This window comes from Grus americana, chromosome 3 (assembly GCF_028858705.1).
Source record: "Grus americana isolate bGruAme1 chromosome 3, bGruAme1.mat, whole genome shotgun sequence".
Taxonomy (NCBI): Eukaryota; Metazoa; Chordata; class Aves; order Gruiformes; family Gruidae; genus Grus; species Grus americana.
Window position 1 is genome coordinate 6,021,275 of NC_072854.1, and position 17,790 is coordinate 6,039,064.

At 37.5% G+C, this 17,790-nt stretch overlaps 1 protein-coding gene across 9 annotated transcripts in view; it reads right to left on the reverse strand.

Annotated features, from left to right (window-relative positions):
- Positions 1–17,790, reverse strand: part of SUPT3H (SPT3 homolog, SAGA and STAGA complex component) — a 283,193-nt gene that overhangs the window by 87,351 nt on the left and 178,052 nt on the right. For all 9 annotated transcript variants that reach the window (XM_054820115.1, XM_054820119.1, XM_054820111.1 and 6 more), the window contains 3 exons: positions 5,138–5,224; positions 3,872–3,962; positions 2,075–2,211 (listed from right to left, as the gene is read on the reverse strand). In XM_054820115.1, the coding sequence (XP_054676090.1) occupies positions 2,075–2,211; positions 3,872–3,962; positions 5,138–5,224 (315 nt within the window). The remainder of the gene's footprint in view (positions 1–2,074; positions 2,212–3,871; positions 3,963–5,137; positions 5,225–17,790) is intronic.

Genomic DNA, 17,790 nt, shown 5'->3' on the forward strand with positions numbered 1-17,790 from the left:
ACATAACCCATTCATTCAGAACAGTGTTGTTAACGTATTTTTGTGCGTACAAGCTCAAACATTTTGCCTGCTTTTATGTAAAACATAACATTTTTCATAAATAAATAAATAAGAAAAAAAAGAAGCCATCAATTTCCAAAAGACAAACAGCAGTTGGGAACAACTGTTCTACAACACTGATTCTCAGTTGGGGAGAAATGGGACTTGTTTCTAGCCAAATTCTTAGAGAGAAGTAATTCTTGATTAGATTTTGAATAATTCTAATGGGGAGAAGGAAGGGGAAACAAGACTGGAAAAGTCCCAGTCCTGAAAAGGGGCTCCATTAAGAAGAAAAAAATGAGACATACAACTCAGGCAGGATAAAAATCAGGTTATTTCTTAGAATTTTCCATTAAATCCTAAAAGTGTAATGAGGCCCTAATAGTCAAATATTAAATACACAAACATTACTGAATGTATCAGCCACCTCAGCATAGAAAAGAAAATCAAACCAAAGTAACCAGCTTCTACCACTGAAAGGGTATAAAAAGCACACTAAAAATAGCAAGTTTCCAACAGCCACATATGCTATACTACTGACTAAAAAGGATGGAAATTGGCCCAAACACTAGCGTGGAATTGTGAGCGTGCTCCTGGCACAATTTTGCCCTTGACATCCAGTTGCCCACACAAGACATGAGGAGGAATTGAGCATGAACAGTGGCCATCGACTGTTCTCTGTATCCACTATAGACAAGGCTACGAAAAGGACAGGGTAGTCCTGTCCACCTACAGAAAATTTAGCCATGGGGACCCAAGCCAGGCCTTGTCACCTGCCTTCAGTGCCTGAGAACTGGCCCTGGCCAACTGGCCTTTGGATCTTATAAATACCTCAGAGTAAATGACATTCAAGAAGATGCTCTACTGATAGAGAGAACATAGGGTTGATAAGATCTATAAGGTGTACTTGCTATGATGTATTATCTTCTGCCAGTATAGCTAAATCCCAGTGAAACTGAGTAAAATTGCTATCAAAACCACCTGGTATCAAAACCATCATTCTACAGACTTCCATGCTAACACAGCTATACTGCTTCTTCATCCCACCTAGCTTTTTGAGGGTGCTATAGTACTGCATTCTGTAATGTAGATGTAATTTTTCATAAGTATATAGATCAGAAAGTAGGACTTGAAAGAGGGATGGAGAGAAGAGCATATACTAAAGCATGTTTGCACAGAATAATATAATTCTATCTGTAAGCTGTATTATATTAAAAGGGTCCTCAAATGTTATTGAAACAATTTTCTAATGAGATGAACAATGAAAAAGAAAAAAATGATTGTGTGAAATGTTTATAAATAGAATCTACTTTCTACAGGAAGGAAATATGAATACATGGCAGACAGAAAGATCCATAACTACCCTTTCATAATCATCCTTCTCAGCATGCGTGCTTAGATATCAGGAAATATTTGAGGGAACAGTAAAAATACCCAAATAGGATTCCTTTAGACCATCTGGGCAAAAGGAAAAAACATATAACAATTATATATGCAGCATGAAAAAGGCATCATCACTGATGATCAGAGGGCTGGAGCACCTCTCCTGTGAGGACAGGCTGAGAGAGCTGGGGTTGTTCAGCCTGGAGAAAAGAAGACTCCAGGGAGACCTTATAGCACCTTCCAGTACCTGAAGGGGCTACAGGAAAGCTGGAGAGGGACTGTTTACAAGGGCAGGGAGTTATGGGGCAAGGGGTCATGGCCTTAGGCTGAAGGAGGGCAGATTTAGATTAGAGATTAGGAAGAAATTCTTCCCTATGGGGGTGGTGAGGCCCTGGCACAGGTTGCCCAGAGAAGCTGTGGCTGCCCCTGGCTCCCTGGCAGTGTTCAAGGCCAGGTTGGATGGGGCTTTGGGCACCCTGGGCTAGTGGAGGGTGTCCCTGCCCATGGCAGGGGGGTTGAAACTAGATGACTTTTAAGGTCCCTTCCAACCCAAACCATTCAGTGATTCTATGATGATCAGACTAGCATGATGTATGAAAGACCTCACAGCTTTCTCTGCTGGAGCTGGGTATCAGTAAAAGAAAAGAATTACCTCCATCCGCTCTTGCTTGACATCATCAATCTCATCATCTTCAAACATGGCTAAGAGCTCTCCAGTCTGGTCAATGGAGTTCAGAAAGTCTTGAGCAAGCTTCTGCCGTTTGTTGGTGTTATTACTGTTGAATTTGTCTTCACAAAGGTAAGCAAAGAACAACAAACTTAAGTTATTTGGCTTCCCCAAACATCAACCAATGTCCCTAGGAGGGACGTATTTTAGAATCAGAAGCAGTATGCAGGAAAGGTCTGTTCTTACTGTCCTCCTCATACAAGTTGTGCTACCTGATGAAGGTGATGTCACTGCTGTGCTGCAGTATCACTGTAGTAAAAAAATAACTTTAGTGTTTTCTAATATAACCTAGTGGGTTTTAGTAATCTAGAGAAACCTAGTCTACTGCTCATATATGATTATTTCTCACGGAAGGATCCACAGTGGACAGAGCTGTAGAAGAAACCACCCTTCGTTGGTTGTACAAAACCCTCACTTGTACAACAGAATACCTATGGAGTAAATGCTCTTTCCTGAAAGCATACAGAACATCCTCATTACCTACAGCAAACCATAATCCACTGCTCTACAGTAACACCTGGAGAACCCTGGTAAAGTGATCTCTCTTGTTCTAAACAGGATAACAGCTATAAAGACATTAGCTTCACAAAACAAAATTAATGGCTTCAACTACCAAAGCATGCCAGAAAATGTAATCTTTAATTCCCAGATGAACTGTGTTTAGGAAGCATTTCATGAGCATCTAAATGGCTTACAAAAATTGTTTATTTGTTTTAAATAGTGACACAGACTTAAGTATTAAAAAACCCAAAGCTGTCAGCTAGGAAGCTATAATGCCAGACTTCTTGCATGAAACAATATACCTTCACGTGTGGTGAAAAGAAAATGCCACAGGCAAATTAAATCTCAAAGGAATTGACAAAAACTTATCCATAGATTGACTAAGTCAGAGCAAAAAGTACAATGGTTACCTAACAGCAACTTGGATGCTCAGAGGAACTAAACACAAGGAATTCATCGTAAGGGAAAAAAGATTAAAATAAAAGGCTCTGAGAAAGGAAACAAGTTAATACAAAAAGTTGTGTGTGGACATTGCTAGATGTTATAAAAGTATGGAAAGATTTAGATTCGCTATGATAAGTTTTAACTGAACTTTTTACAAAGGAAATGTTAATTCTTCGATTGATATAAATCAACAAAACTTTATACTAGCAAATTATATGGCATAAATTAATATATTTTTAATTCAAACAGCTTTTCCTGTAAATGAATTGGTTATAAAATCTGTGAATTGCTCATGGAATGGGGAAACAAAAGTGTTTCCCATTCTTTAAATTACAGGTTAAGCATAAAATGTTAAGCCACACTGAAAACAAGCCCAGATCATATATTAGTATTCAGTGATTTCAGATTACGGGTTGTTTTTTTGTAAACATGTCAAAACCCTTTGATAATAATTTAACAAATGTCCATTCAATTGTACGCCGTAGCTGCTGCATTTAAATTACATAGGCTGAAATCAATTAGCCCTTTAATCAGCACCAGTTTTTTACTTCAACAGAGTTCTGATATTAAGCAGCCTTACTTATCATTTGGATAGTAGATGCAAATACTTACTTCTGAAGTATTTCAAACAGAAAAGCAGAGATTTTAAACCAAATTCCTCTGAAGACAATATTTTGGTGTCTTTATTAAGCAAGACATTAATATTTTGCATTGAGCTGTTCAGCACATTTATAAAATATCAAGCCTCCCCCAAAGTAAATAATTTATTTTTTCTACCTTCAAGGAGGTCATCTTCTTCTATTCCTTTGACAATTTTAGATTTATAGTCTCGAAAAAACATGTATTTAAGTAGCCTTCTAAGCTTCTTCTAAGAGAAAAAATACATTTATATTAATTAGTATTATACAGTTGGTTTTTTATTCAGACTAACTTTGTAACACACAAACATATGGATTTGTAAAATATTCATAATTTTTGATTCTGCAGAAAATCCATAGATAGAAATTACGTCAAGGTCAGTAGCAACTCCACATTAAAGCTTATTTATTTGAGCTCCCTGGTACTTTGCTTGCCAACTGTGAGACAGAAATGGGTTTAAGTATCAGAAAGCAGAAATTCAGAAATCAGGCTTCTTTAGGACACTCCAAAATCTTTGCTTAGTTTGGAAATTCAAGCCTACAAATGCATATTTCCCTGAACTTTGACATCCATATTAACCACTGTTTTCAGGATAGTCTTACAGATCATATCAGATAAAGAAACTGCAATTGGTTTTCCTGTTTTAGTGGGTTTTAATTTTGAAATGGTTTTGGTCATTAGTTTTCACTTCTCAAACGAGGAAAGAGAAACAAAAGGGAGAGAAAAGGAGAAGGGAATAGGGGGAAATAAGGAAGAAAAGGAGATAGAAGAAGAATAAATAATGTTAATAAAAATAGTTGACAAGATTTTTTTTATAATTTTGAAATTTGAAAAAAGAAAAGGAATTTAATCTTTGTATGGAAAAATGGGATTTTTTAAATTATTGACTTGCTCTACTTACTATCCAGAGAAAGCAAAACCATCATTAAATTTGGAGATTTTAGTGAGACAAAGTACAGGAAAAATATTACAATGGAAAATGAGGACAGGATTTACTGACAGCCTAGGTGACAAAAACGTCATGGTCACACTGTCAAATGTCACATCTACACCCTGCGTTACTAGGGGGAAATTAGAATGATTGATTTTTAATAAAAGGGATACAAAGGATAAGGATCAATATCTATACCTTTATTAAAAAACTGTTTTGAGCTCTAAGGTACATTACCTTAAGCTTAGTGAAAAATATCTATTGATAATTGAAGTTACAGGAAAAATGAGAATTAATTAAAATGTTATACAACGATTGTGCTGTGCACAATACGATAAAATTGCAGAGCAGCTATACTCTTAAATAAAGCTATTCATGGTGATGGACTCCTTTCACATAGGTTAAGCAGGCACTTTAACATACGATAAGCAGCTTACTACGTAAAGTAAGAAATTTCTCTTTTATTACTATACCTTATCTTTGCGCATTAAGAACAGGAGATCTTCAGCAGAGATGACTCGAGCTCCTCTCAGCTGAGAAACTTCAGCTGCTTGCTGCAACTAAAATAAATGAATAAATTAAGACAGCTGTTTCTGTGTTAAAAAAATGATTCACTAGGGTTTGTTTTAAATAAGTTCAGATAATATTTTGCATGGTAATGCATAGCAAAATACAAGCTATGCACTAAAACACAAGTTGGGACTCTCAAAGGTGTCACGCATTCGGCTTTTGTTAGCCAAGAAGTGAATAACAGTATTACAAAAAGACTGAAAGACTCTTGACAGATCTCAAGCAAAAACTTTTTTGTTTATATTTAAAATGATTGCTTTTAAAAAGCGCTACATCCTTTTTTTTTTTTTTTCCCCTTTCCTTGCACCACATTAGCCCAGAAAATGCAGATATAATTCTCTCGGGCAATGTAAAAATGCCAAATTCTTGCCATAGCACTTTATCTGCAACTGCGGAAGGGTGGCTGATCCCTCTCACAAGTTTTTAGAATAACAAATATTAATTTTAAACAGCTTACCTAAGTATTTTTTGAAAGAAACTCTACCCCTACTTGACTTACCATTAGTACAAACCAGACCCACATGAAGAACTTTTTTAGGCATGCTCTTATTTCATTTGAGAGAAAGAAAATGAATTGATAGGAAACACCAACTCCAGTAACAAAGAAATTGCAAAAACCTTTTCGAGCAGACCAAGCCATTGAGATATGTGACTTGCTCATGGAATGGGGAAACAAAAGTGTTTCCCATTCTTTAAACTGAGCATGGAATGCCATGAAAATTGATAAGAGGTTGCCAAAGAAGTGTGAAGCAAAGAGCTGTCCTCATCTCGACGGCAACAGTGCCTCTAAAGGCCCCAAACTCCTCAAACTGGGCTGTAAAGAGCAAAAAACTCTGTAAGGGACTAAGCACATCAACCTCGGAATCACCTTCAGTAGGTGCAGGAAATTGGGCTACTTTATACACAAATAGATCGTATCAAAACCAGTACAAGATTAGAAACCAAAGTGGCGCAAGCTGATGCTTATCAAACTACTGGGCTAAGGAGGTCCAACCCAAACACGCTAGAGAAGTCTATGGGATTTCCTCCTTTCACCTCGCTAGCCTTTGGTTCTGGCGTAAGATGCTACTGTAGAGTGGTGGGACAGAAAGGATGCTTCGCAGCCTGGAATACGCCTTATCTTCTAAATTCAAAAAGATTGTCCAAAAGACAAGATTTAATCTTAGTTTCTTTGCTCTTATCCTTGTTAACCATCCAATGGATGAGCTGACAGTGAGCACAGTTATCTAAAGGAGGGACATCTTAAAAAATTCTTGATGTTAAAACTCATACACACCTGTAACATTATCAATAAATGGCAATTTAATTTATTTTCAAATACCTCTATATTCTTCTTTAAGAAATGCATTAATGCACCTGAAAATAATTTAAAGAAATCCTATCCTTCATACTCACACTAGCAATGGTTTCACTCAGTATCACTGGCTGAATAAGTATATTATTAATCTGAGCTCCCATGCTGCTATGACTTGAAATAGGCCTATTCAGAAGTTAAAAAGATCAACAAAACCAGTAGCTGTTTCTAATATCCAAAGGAGGAGGTGGGGGGTGTGCGGGGAAGATTTTCATTTTGGCAAGTGTTCAGTGGGCAAAAGATTCAGTCCATAAATCATAATACTGGACTGCATTAATTTTTTTCCACACTAATCACATGCATACAAAACGTTAACTGTATCTCGTACGCACAACACAAAACATACTGCGTGAAGAGTTTCAGATTTTCCCCTTGAAACCCTCTCTTGGCCCTTGCAGTCACAGAGACCAGAGAGATTTCAGGAATTCAGAAGTCACAGTAATATAATCTTACTTGAAAAATGTAAGAATGTGAAAAACGATAGTTCTATTTTTTGGCATAAGCAAAACTGTTTCTTATTCTGATTAGTCTGAGGGCACGCAAGCTACTTATATTTCTAACATAAAATATAAAGAGCTGGATAAAAATAAATTTACCAAGAACGAGCCAATATTCATCTCTGGTGTAAATCTATTGCAGTTAATGGATTTATGCCAAGGCTGACTTTGGCCCCACTAAGCTTAGAAGTGTTACAAAACCTGACCTTAGCATGGTGATAACACAACACAGTTTTTCCAAATATCATATAAAACAACGGCAGAAACATCCGACATGAAAGTATGCTCTAGTTCCCTAACACATATAGGACCATAACTATAATCTTAAGGTCCCCTCCAACCCAAACCATTCTATGATTCTAGAAGACATTAATTTTCTTACCATAAAATTCAGATATGTTAATTTCTGCATGGGGCCAAAATAATACCTTAGTTTTCCAAATTATAAACATACAACAATGTCATTTAAAACAAAGATTGTGTGCAAGCTGCTTACAGGAACCTCCCGATGAAGTAAGGGAGAGTAAGGAGAGGAGGCCAAATTCATGTCCCATTTGCATCTAAGTAAATCCTGAATAACACTGTTTACTTTAATGGAGTTATTCTGGGCTAAACACAAGATCAAAATCTGGAATAATATGCTCAGTTTCTACCAAAACAATGACAACTTTATTCTCGCATTGCCTCGACTTTTGCATCTATTTTATTTTAAGGAATGAACACACAGCATTTAATTTCTTTGGCTTAAAGAAAGCAAAATACGAAAATAATTACTTCCTGTACAGTTATAAAATATGGATTATTTATCCAAACAGACCATAATGAGTTCTGCATTGGTACACATATTTACCTGGGAAACCAGGATATGCTCAGGTAAATATGTATCCAAGCAATTAAAAAAAAATTACGTACCACACAGCCGAGGTTGGGGGGAAGATGTATTTATAGTTTTAACACACACATAATTGACTCATTCAAACCACAACATGAGTGCTTTGCTATAATTAGTACTATAACAAACTGTCTTATTTCACTGTCCCAGAGTTGCCATTAATATGCAATAAGCCCCGATTCTTTAATTTCCGGAGCTGAAGGCCTTGTTGAGTCATTACCGCAACTGCGTTACATGATGAAGGGGGATTTCAGGAAGCCGTACCAAAGAAACGATCCATCTCCGAGCACCCAAGCATTTATCATTCCAGCAAAGCATTTTTCAGCTATGCAACCTTGAAGTCAGGAGGTCTTTCACCTTGCACTGCAGTGGAAGTACTGGGTTTTTTTTCACTTTGTGAACAGCAGGTTTACCCCCCGTGAGTCCTGACGATAGGCGTGGTACAAATGCTGCGATAGCTTTTCAGATACGAGGTTACTATATGGCAACAGCGGAGACGTGCAAGAATTTCCCACCTTTCCCTTCTCCAAGGCTCAGTGGCGTTCACTGCCAGTCACCGAATTCGGGGCAGCGGCAGTTCCAACATACTCACTGTCTTTTCCTAATTTTTTTTAATGATTGAAATTATTTAGTGCACATTACAAAATATTTTGTTTGGGATTATCTTGAAGAACAGCAAACAATCCAAATTACTTAGCTCTTTAAAGAAAAAAACACCTAAATTTCCTAATACCAGCAAACAATATTTGAGACCTTGGAGTCTGAATATATTTTTTATTACAGCCGAATTATGAACCCCTAAAAGTGAAGTTTAAATAACGGAAGTGTTGAAATGACTTTAACTATAGGAGCGCAAATAGCTCTGTTAATAATTAGGAGTTTATGAAAAATAAGTGTATTTTACAATTTTTCACATTACAAAGAAGGTAGTATATACAGTAACTATATTTTAAAGTCTAAGAAGAAATGGCTGGGGAATAATATTTTAAAATGTAATCACTGGTTTAATGACTTTATGAAGTTAACTTTCTTGGCAGGATGAACTGAAGTATGTTAACAGTCACCTTATGGCTATTTTCTTTTTGCAACTTCTGCAAATTATAGATTTGTTGAAAGGAGTATTCATTCTCCTATGACAGAAGCACAGTTACTTCAATGGTACTGTCTGCTTTTTTTTTTTTTTTTTTTTAGTAATTATTTTTTCTTCCACTACCTCCAAAGTCAACAATTACTGATACTTCTTCTACAAAACTGTCTTGATGGACAAACAGACAAAAAAGCTGGAAAACAAACATACTATGTTGTGACATAATCCTTCCAGTTAAACTGCAGGACGGAGTTGACATGGTAATGTTTGCGTGCCTTGAAACTGCTGGAGCCAAGAATAATGCTTCAGGAGCTATGATTTTGTTTTCATTATAGAAGAAAATTAGATCATAGTTCACCTGGCCAAAGTTTTTTTTTAAGCAGGAAGATGGTTTTGTTATTAAATATGCATTAAAATGTACTATTTTTTCATCTTTCTGGATCAAAAGTATGCGGCTATAAAAATACCAATAGAATAATCTGAATTTAGATATAATGCCGTAAACTTATTCTAAACAGAGCATCCCAATACTTTTTTGAAAGCAATTAAACTTTGTTTTTCACTTAAATCTTTCCATATAATATCTCACATACTACTAATGCTGACACCTGAGCTTTTCACCCTAACATACATGGGAAAAATGCAGAATTTGTTTCAGCTAGTCAGCATAGGAATGTGTTTGACACAGACAGCCCATCCTGGGAGGATAATTACATTACGGAAGCCACCAGAGCACTCTAATAGGTAATGATTTAGGATGAACACACAAGGGTTAAACAGTGTGACTAAATCGTCACAAGTTGCCTAAAACATAAAACTAATCCGCAGATTAAAAGGCAATCAATTTTCTTGGTTTTAGGTAGCTATTTTCAAATTCAAGTATTTTTTACTAAAGACCATTTAATGTAACACCAGGTGATTATGTGTGACTTTGAGAAGATAAAGCTCTGCATCACATTTGAGGCTTTAGAGGAGCACTTTTCTTGCTTGACATACAGTGAATTTCAGTCCATACAGATCATGGGAATAAGAAAACATCAGTTCATACCCCGCAGACCCTTGCAGCTACTGAGAACTGTTTTCAAGTATGTAATTTGTTATATTTGTTTCTTCAAAAAAACCTTGCTCTTTAGTCTCTGAAGGAAGATTGACTGCTTTGTCTTGCCTTCTACCAGGTGGCAACGGCTGTTGGTTTCCACAGCTCAGCCAGCCCAAAGAGCTGGATCTGGATATGGAGAGTCTGCAGCCAGTTACTGTCAGCTGGAGAAGAATTATCCCAAAACTATCTACAGCAATACGCAGGTTACACAAGGGCTCTTTCCCGTTGAAAGCACAAAGAGTGCATCTACAGGTCCAATGGTTTGAGAGCAGCCCTGACAAGAAGGACTTGGGGGTGTTGGTTGAGGAGAAGCTCAACATGAGCCGGCAGTGTGTGCTTGCAGCCCAGAAAGCCAACCGTGTCCTGGGCTGCATCAAAAGCAGCGTGATGAGCAGGTCGAGGGAGGGGATCCTGCCCCTCTACTCCACTCTCATCAGACCCCACCTGCAGTACTGCGTCCAGCTCTGGGGGCCCCAGTACAAGAGAGACATGGAGCTGTTGGAGCGAGTCCAGAGGAGGCCACGAAGATGATCAGAGGGCTGGAGCACCTCTCCTATGAGGACAGGCTGAGACAGTTGGGATTGTTCAGCCTGGAGAAGAGAAGGCTCCAGGGAGACCTTATAGCACCTTCCAGTACCTAAAGGGGAACTCCAAGAAAGCTGGAGAGGGACTGTTTATCAGGGATTATAGTGATAGGACAAGGGGTAATGGGTTTAAGCTGAAGGAGAGTAGATTTAGATTAGATGTTAGAAAGAAATTCTTTACTGTTAGAGTGGTGAGGCCCTGGCACAGGTTGCCCAGAGAAGCTGTGGCTGCCCCTGGATCCCTGGCAGTGTTCAAGGCCAGGTTGGATGGGGCTTTGCGCAACCTGGTCTAGTGGAGGGTGTCCCTGCCCATGGCAGTTGGAACTAGATGATCTTTGAGGTCCCTTCCAACCCAAACCATTCTATGATACACAACAATGGCTTTGACGTCAAAGCAGCTGATATAAATTTAAGAAGTCAGACTATACAGTCAAACACAGGAGAAAACAGCCCCTTCCTCAGCTGCCTTCAGACTGAAATTGTGTGAAAGCCAGTCCTATGAACTCCAATAAATAGCCCTGTATGTCAGCCTGCCTGTTTTTAACCATACCACTGCTATCAAAGACCCCTACAGATTAGTACGATGATGAAAAGATATCTTGTTATTATTCCCATTTGTTTAAATTGAACACTTAATATAATTTTGGACATCATCATCTCTCTTCATTTTACTGACAACCCACATAATTCTTTTAATTATAGAAAAGCTTGTAGGGTTTTTTTTGTTGTTGTTTTGATTTTTGTTTTTTAGCAACACAGTAAAATCCAAATAGAAGAAATGCAACAAAAGGAGGTACATACTTCTAGGGAGAGAAAATAGCAAGAGCAGAGCACCCTGCAGCTTGCTAGAGCTGATATTCTTCATGTTACAAACAAGATCCTTCTAAATATACAAATGAAAGAAAAAAGAAAAAAAAACCCACAAGAAATGTTCACAGCCCTTAGAAAACTACATTAAGTCAGCATGTGTAATGGAATGGGCTAACAAGAAAATGCACCATGCTCCTAGAGTACCCATGCTGGAAATCCCTGCAGCTGGAAGGGGAAGGCTTTCTACTGACCAATGTCATAAAATTTAACATTACTAAACTATTCTAAGTTAAAGTGCATACCATTTCTTTTCAAAAAAAATGTATAAATACATCATCAGAACAAGTTTGGCCACCCAGGGCATCTTCAGACTGTACCCTGTAATTCATCTCAGAGCAGTAGATTCCCAGACAGCAGTGATTCATGGGGTTATTCTGCAATGGATGTGGACACTTACTAGATTTATGTCCATCTGATCCTCAATTTTATCAAGCTCCCACTGGATTTTATTTTTTTTTTCTTGGGTTGGAAGGGACCTTAAAGGCCATCTAGTTCCAACCCCCCTGCCATGGGCAGGGACACCCTCCACTAGAACACGTTGCCCAAAGCCCCATCCAACCTGGCCTTGAACACTGCCAGGGAGCCAGGGGCAGCCACAGCTTCTCTGGGCAACCTGTGCCAGGGCCTCACCACCCTCACAGGGAAGAATTTCTTCCTAACATCTAATCTAAATCTGCCCTCTTTTAGCTTAAACCCATTACCCCTTGTCCTATCACTACATGCCCTTGTAAACAGTCCCCAACCCATGTGCAAGACCTTGCATTTGGCCTTGTTGAACTTCATGAGGTTCGCACAAGCCCACCTCTCAAGCCTGTCAAGGTCCCTCTGGATGGCATCCCTTCCCTCCAGCGTGTCAACCACACCACACAGCTTGATGTCAGTGCTGTTGGCAAACTTGCTGAGGGTGCACTCGATCCCACTGTCCGTGTCGCTGACAAAGATGTTAAACATCTCCGGACCCAGTGCCAGCCCCTGAGGAACGTCACTTGTCATTGAAGCTCTGCCACTTGTCAGCTACTCTCCAATTTAGTATTATCAACAAAGTTGTTGGGCATACCCTGCGTCACCCATCCAGGTTGCTGATAGAAGACATATGGGCCTCATTACTCAAGTCTTTGCCAATGTCTAATGTGTTGCTCCACAGGAGAAGGGAGAGGAAAAAAATGTCCTCTGCTGATGCTCTCTCCCACTGCTGGTGGTGATAACATCAAGCAAGAAAACAAACTTGGAAACCACTACTCTAGTTATTATGATTACAAGGGAGAAAAAATAAGCCTGAAAAATATCATCCAAGGGGAAATGATGGAGTAGTGTTCTCTAGAAGGAGCAAGAGACTGTGAAAAAAAGCTTTGTGAAGTGTGAACTTTGTAGATATGAAAGATTCATTAGCCAATATGAAACTGAAAAATACCAAAAGCCAAAAAGCACTTCAACCTCCACAAACCTATCTCTGTATTTCTGAAGAAGATGAGCATAGAGGTCCTCTGTTAACTGTCCATGTTCTAGGATTGTCAGGATATTCTAGATGCTGAGGTAAATGGTGCCATCCCACTGTAAATCACGGCAGCAAATTTCCCTATATCTAAACTAAATAAATGCTGATGTTTTGGAGGAAATTGTCAGAGAATCATAGCATAGTTCGGGTTGGAGGGACTTTTAAAGGTCATCTAGTCCAAATTATAATAAAACTAACTACTTTTGGACTCAAACTTTCATAATAAGCTGTTTCATTTTTTTATATCAGTATCACTACAGTTATTCCAAGTTGACAATCTATCTCAACTATAACAACTAACTTCAATCTAAGTTGAATGTTTGAATGCCCGTTTAGTACTAAATGTTACTTTGAAAAAATAACAATGTTCAATCTTTTCAGCAATAAATACATTCACCTTTCTTTTAGTAAAACAAAAAAAGCAGTTAGAATTTACCCTTCTTAAGAACTGAAGATAATATTATTTTTGAATATTTAGTCTATTAACTCAGATTTATTTCCTCTCCATCATTTGTATTTCTTTTCTTTCTCCAATAATACTGTGGCATGCAAACCAGCAGAGGTTTACATTATGCCAAAGCTTCCCGTCCTTTGGTTTCAAGTCCCAGAAGAAACCACCATTCAGGATTATTGTTACACAGTTTCCAGTGCTGCAAGCAGAAAAAAACCCTGTTCTCTGTTGATTGAGAGACCATCTAATATAAACACGTTTCTTTCTCCCATTGCTGCAGAGAGCAACATTTGTTTAAATCATGCATCCTTACATTGCTCACACAGGAAAATAATCATTGCCTTATATTAGTTTCACCAGAACACTAAATAAATACTCTTCCTTTCCATATGACAGCAAATTGGAATCAGGCTTCACTGTTCGTCATAGGGAAAATCAGACATATATTTACCTATTCCAAGCACAGAGATAAAGTGCTTTTAGACCAAGCCTCAGGCTAATGAAAGAACCGTAAAGCAAGTATTACTACGAAGAGCAGGCAACCATCAGTGCACTGAATATAGAGAAGACAGGACCTTGATCCTCTGGATGAAATGATCTCAAAGTCATAAAAAAATTTTCTTCGAACATCTCAAAGCGAAGGTCAAAAACATACTTTAAAAAATTAAATCCTGCAAAGGACATAAACAAGACATTGCTTTGAAATTTTAGACTAGGAGACAGAAAGAGTAAAAAAGGATTCAGGTTCAATCAAAAATACAAAAATGGCAATTTTTTTCATTAGAAAACTCTACAATTATTCACAGCTCTGAAGAGACAGGCCATTATGTTCATACTTGGAAATACTATGCTAGTGGTGGAAGACTTTCTAAATTAAAAGATTTTTACCTGAACTGATTCACACTGGTCTTTTTTCTTATTTTTTTATTGTCATCTGCTCAAATGCATATATCGACTAAGTGGGAGCTTCTCAGTTTGTATGGTGACTACAACTTAATGCTACAGAATCGCTCAGATTAAACAGTGAGACACATAATATATCTAAATGACTACTGGTTTAAATGATTTTGGATGGCAGATGGGCCATATGGGTGTCTGGGTTTAAGGTAAATTATACTGCCCACAGAATTTTGACAGACAGGTATATATCATCTTGCAAGATGTACCCAAATTATCAATAGAAAAAGAAAGCAATCATAGAAAAAGAAATATGTGAAAAACGTTTCGGTTTAATGCTTTTTCAACCACAGTATATGTGTGGAGTGTACATTATGACACTAGAGAATGTCTCAGTCTGTTCTGTAATCTTTAATCTTAGGGAAAATAATTTGTCAACAAGGACAAGGTATAAGCAGAATGTGTAATAAACCAGGAAGTTCTACGAAATCTTTGTCTTCTATCAGGAAATCTCTCTCCAGTTCATTTCAAAATGGCTTCAAAATTCTAAATCTATAGCACTTTTCTTCCAAGAATCTTCTAATCCAAGATAAAGATAAAAATAGAGGGAAATTTAAGAAAACAATAGTCCCAGTCCAAGATAGACCCATTTTCATGTAAAAATACGAGGAAAAGAAGTCCAAATTTTTGTATGTATGCGTTAGTTTGCTGTATTTTATTTTTTATTTATATGAATTATAATTCTCAGAGCTTCAAAGAAACCAAAGTAAATTGTACAGCTGATGAACATGACAGATTTTCTCTTGGGAAGATGGAAGAAAGAAAAAATGAGAGAGCTCTTGCTCAGAGAAAGAAAAGAAAGCAACGTGAAGGAGCATAAATGTAGAATCTGAACAACAGATATTTGTGTCTGAAAACCAGCACTGATTTCCTAACTCTTATTTAATGTTCATTCTTTAATTAACATTCATTTCCCAAGGACATAAGTTTGAAAAGGCTGTTTCACATTACTTTAGCACGAATAGAAAGAATCACTTTTAAGCCATAAAAAGGCTGGGGAAAAAAAATAAACATGCCTTCTGAACATAATTTCCTCTTTATTGCTACTGCAAAGTTATGAAATGAAATCTATTATTTAATTACATTGGATCAAGCAACAGGAAGAGAAGGGAGTGTTTGAGTCACAACATCCCTGTAAGGATAAATTACTACACTTCCTCTTGCTAAAAGAGAGTTTTAATGGACTGAAACTGTGCAAATGGTTAAAATCAAACTACTGGGAGGTAGGAAGACTTTCTTGCTAACATAAAACCCCCATAAAATGTAATCTGAAATTCTTAACAGAAACATCGGTAACAATAGGGGAAGAAAGTAGCAACATTTCTGCCAGAACATCAATAGTTTGAAAATTATTACATTTAATCAGATTCTCTCCAGAATCTGAAGATAGTTTAAAAACAATACAATAGTTTCTGGGTCTGCTTTATTTTATGCTTTGCATTGGAGATGTTTAGATAATCTATTATGAAAACTTCAAAATTTATCTGCTATTACTACCAGAATTTTATTAGCCATAAGGGATTTCCCTTAGCTGTGCTTTAGTAATGTTTACTAGATCCTTCAAATTGAATGCAACTGTTGGAAAAGTTAAAGTATTTTATTTCTTAAGTATGTTCTTGGCATTAAAAAAAATGGGAGGGCTTTAAACTATAATGAAAAGATAGGCTGAATTCTAAAATGTTGGAATAGATAACTTGGCAACTAGTATGGAGTCCACAACTGGGATATGAATGTGCAAATGCTGTGAACTTTTACATAATTTAAATTCATTTTGACTTGTGTGGAGATGCTCTGAAATAACCTTTCATGGAAATATTATCTTTTCTCAAAACTAGAATACATTAAAATATGAAAGCATTTCACAGATAATTTGAAAAACAATGGAAACTATCTTTGAAGTTGTTCAGGAAAGCTCCTCCTAAGCCTAAGGGCAGTATGGGAGAAAGCATTTCTTTGAAAAAGCTATCCTGCAGGCAACAGAGACTGATTTCGTAGGCCCATCAGCGACTGGACTGACCTCTCAAGATAGATGACATGAAGGGGGTGAGTAGAAGCCATGAAGATTTTCTGGGAAAAGTGCAAAGAAGTTTTGAGAGGGATAAAGGGAACAAGATAGAAAAAGCTGTTTGCAGAAATTTTCTAGATCAAAGATTTTTACAGTATCCTTCTAGTATTTGGCCCACGGTCTACTTCTAAACTTCTAACACAATCTACGAAAGTGGTCATAAAATAAAACCTTTCAGTCATGTGGTGTCTCACAGAACTCCATGATTCTTGTATTTTTTTAAGAAGTCTGATCTTCAATGGAAAATGTTAGGAGGCTACTTGTTCCTAATAAGTAGAAGTCACTGTATCTAGAGAACCCAGACTTCACCTGCTGAATGTAGGAAACCAAGAAAATATGCCATGAATCTCATCGTACATGGTGTATTTCTTCTTCTTCTTTTGAAACTCAAGCTATTGGCTGCTGTCAGACTCCAATTGGCTATGGGGACATTTGGTCAGATCCAGTGATTTTTTTTAATATTTTACCTACCAATGCTTCACAAGTAAAACTTGCACATCCTCAAAATGGTTATGAACCAGAAAGGCTTTGACGGACAGTCAGTCCAGAGTCAATCCCAAAACCTATCAATTGACGGAGCAATAAGTCTGATAAAACAGAGAAAACAACAGATTCACGTCAAGGGACAGAAGTACTTTTACAAAAATCTCTGGAAACGGGCAACAGGTCCAAGATGTGGACCTATATACATCCATTAGAAGACAATTTCCCCTGCCCGAGGAGATCTCTGCTTTGAGAATCCAACTGTACAATCTTATAATTAAATGCAGCTCCACTGAAACTGCTCACATGTTAAGTTACTAAGGCTGAGCACAAAGCCAGGCTATCCATTACCGGTACCAGAGGAGTCAGAAGAAGATCACATCAATGATGCCAGTGGGGAGGAGGAAAAACTAGTGTTTCCAGAATTTATCCTTTGGGAGCCACAAAGGAAAGTGTCAGCACTACAGGTCTGAGTTCAAGAGACACAGAAACGTCACCAAAATCTTCAAGAGGAAAGGAGAGGCTCAGTGCAAAAAAGCAAGGATTGAAAGAAAAATCTTTATTTTCTCCAGGAAAACTATGCCGTAGATTGGCATCTGAGCACAGTGATTCTGGCCATGGTAAAGGCTGAGTCTTCGCATAATCATCAGCATTCAAACCATTCAGCTCCTAAAAAAATGGTAGCACAGATTTCTTCAAGAAGAGACCTTGATATTTCTGCA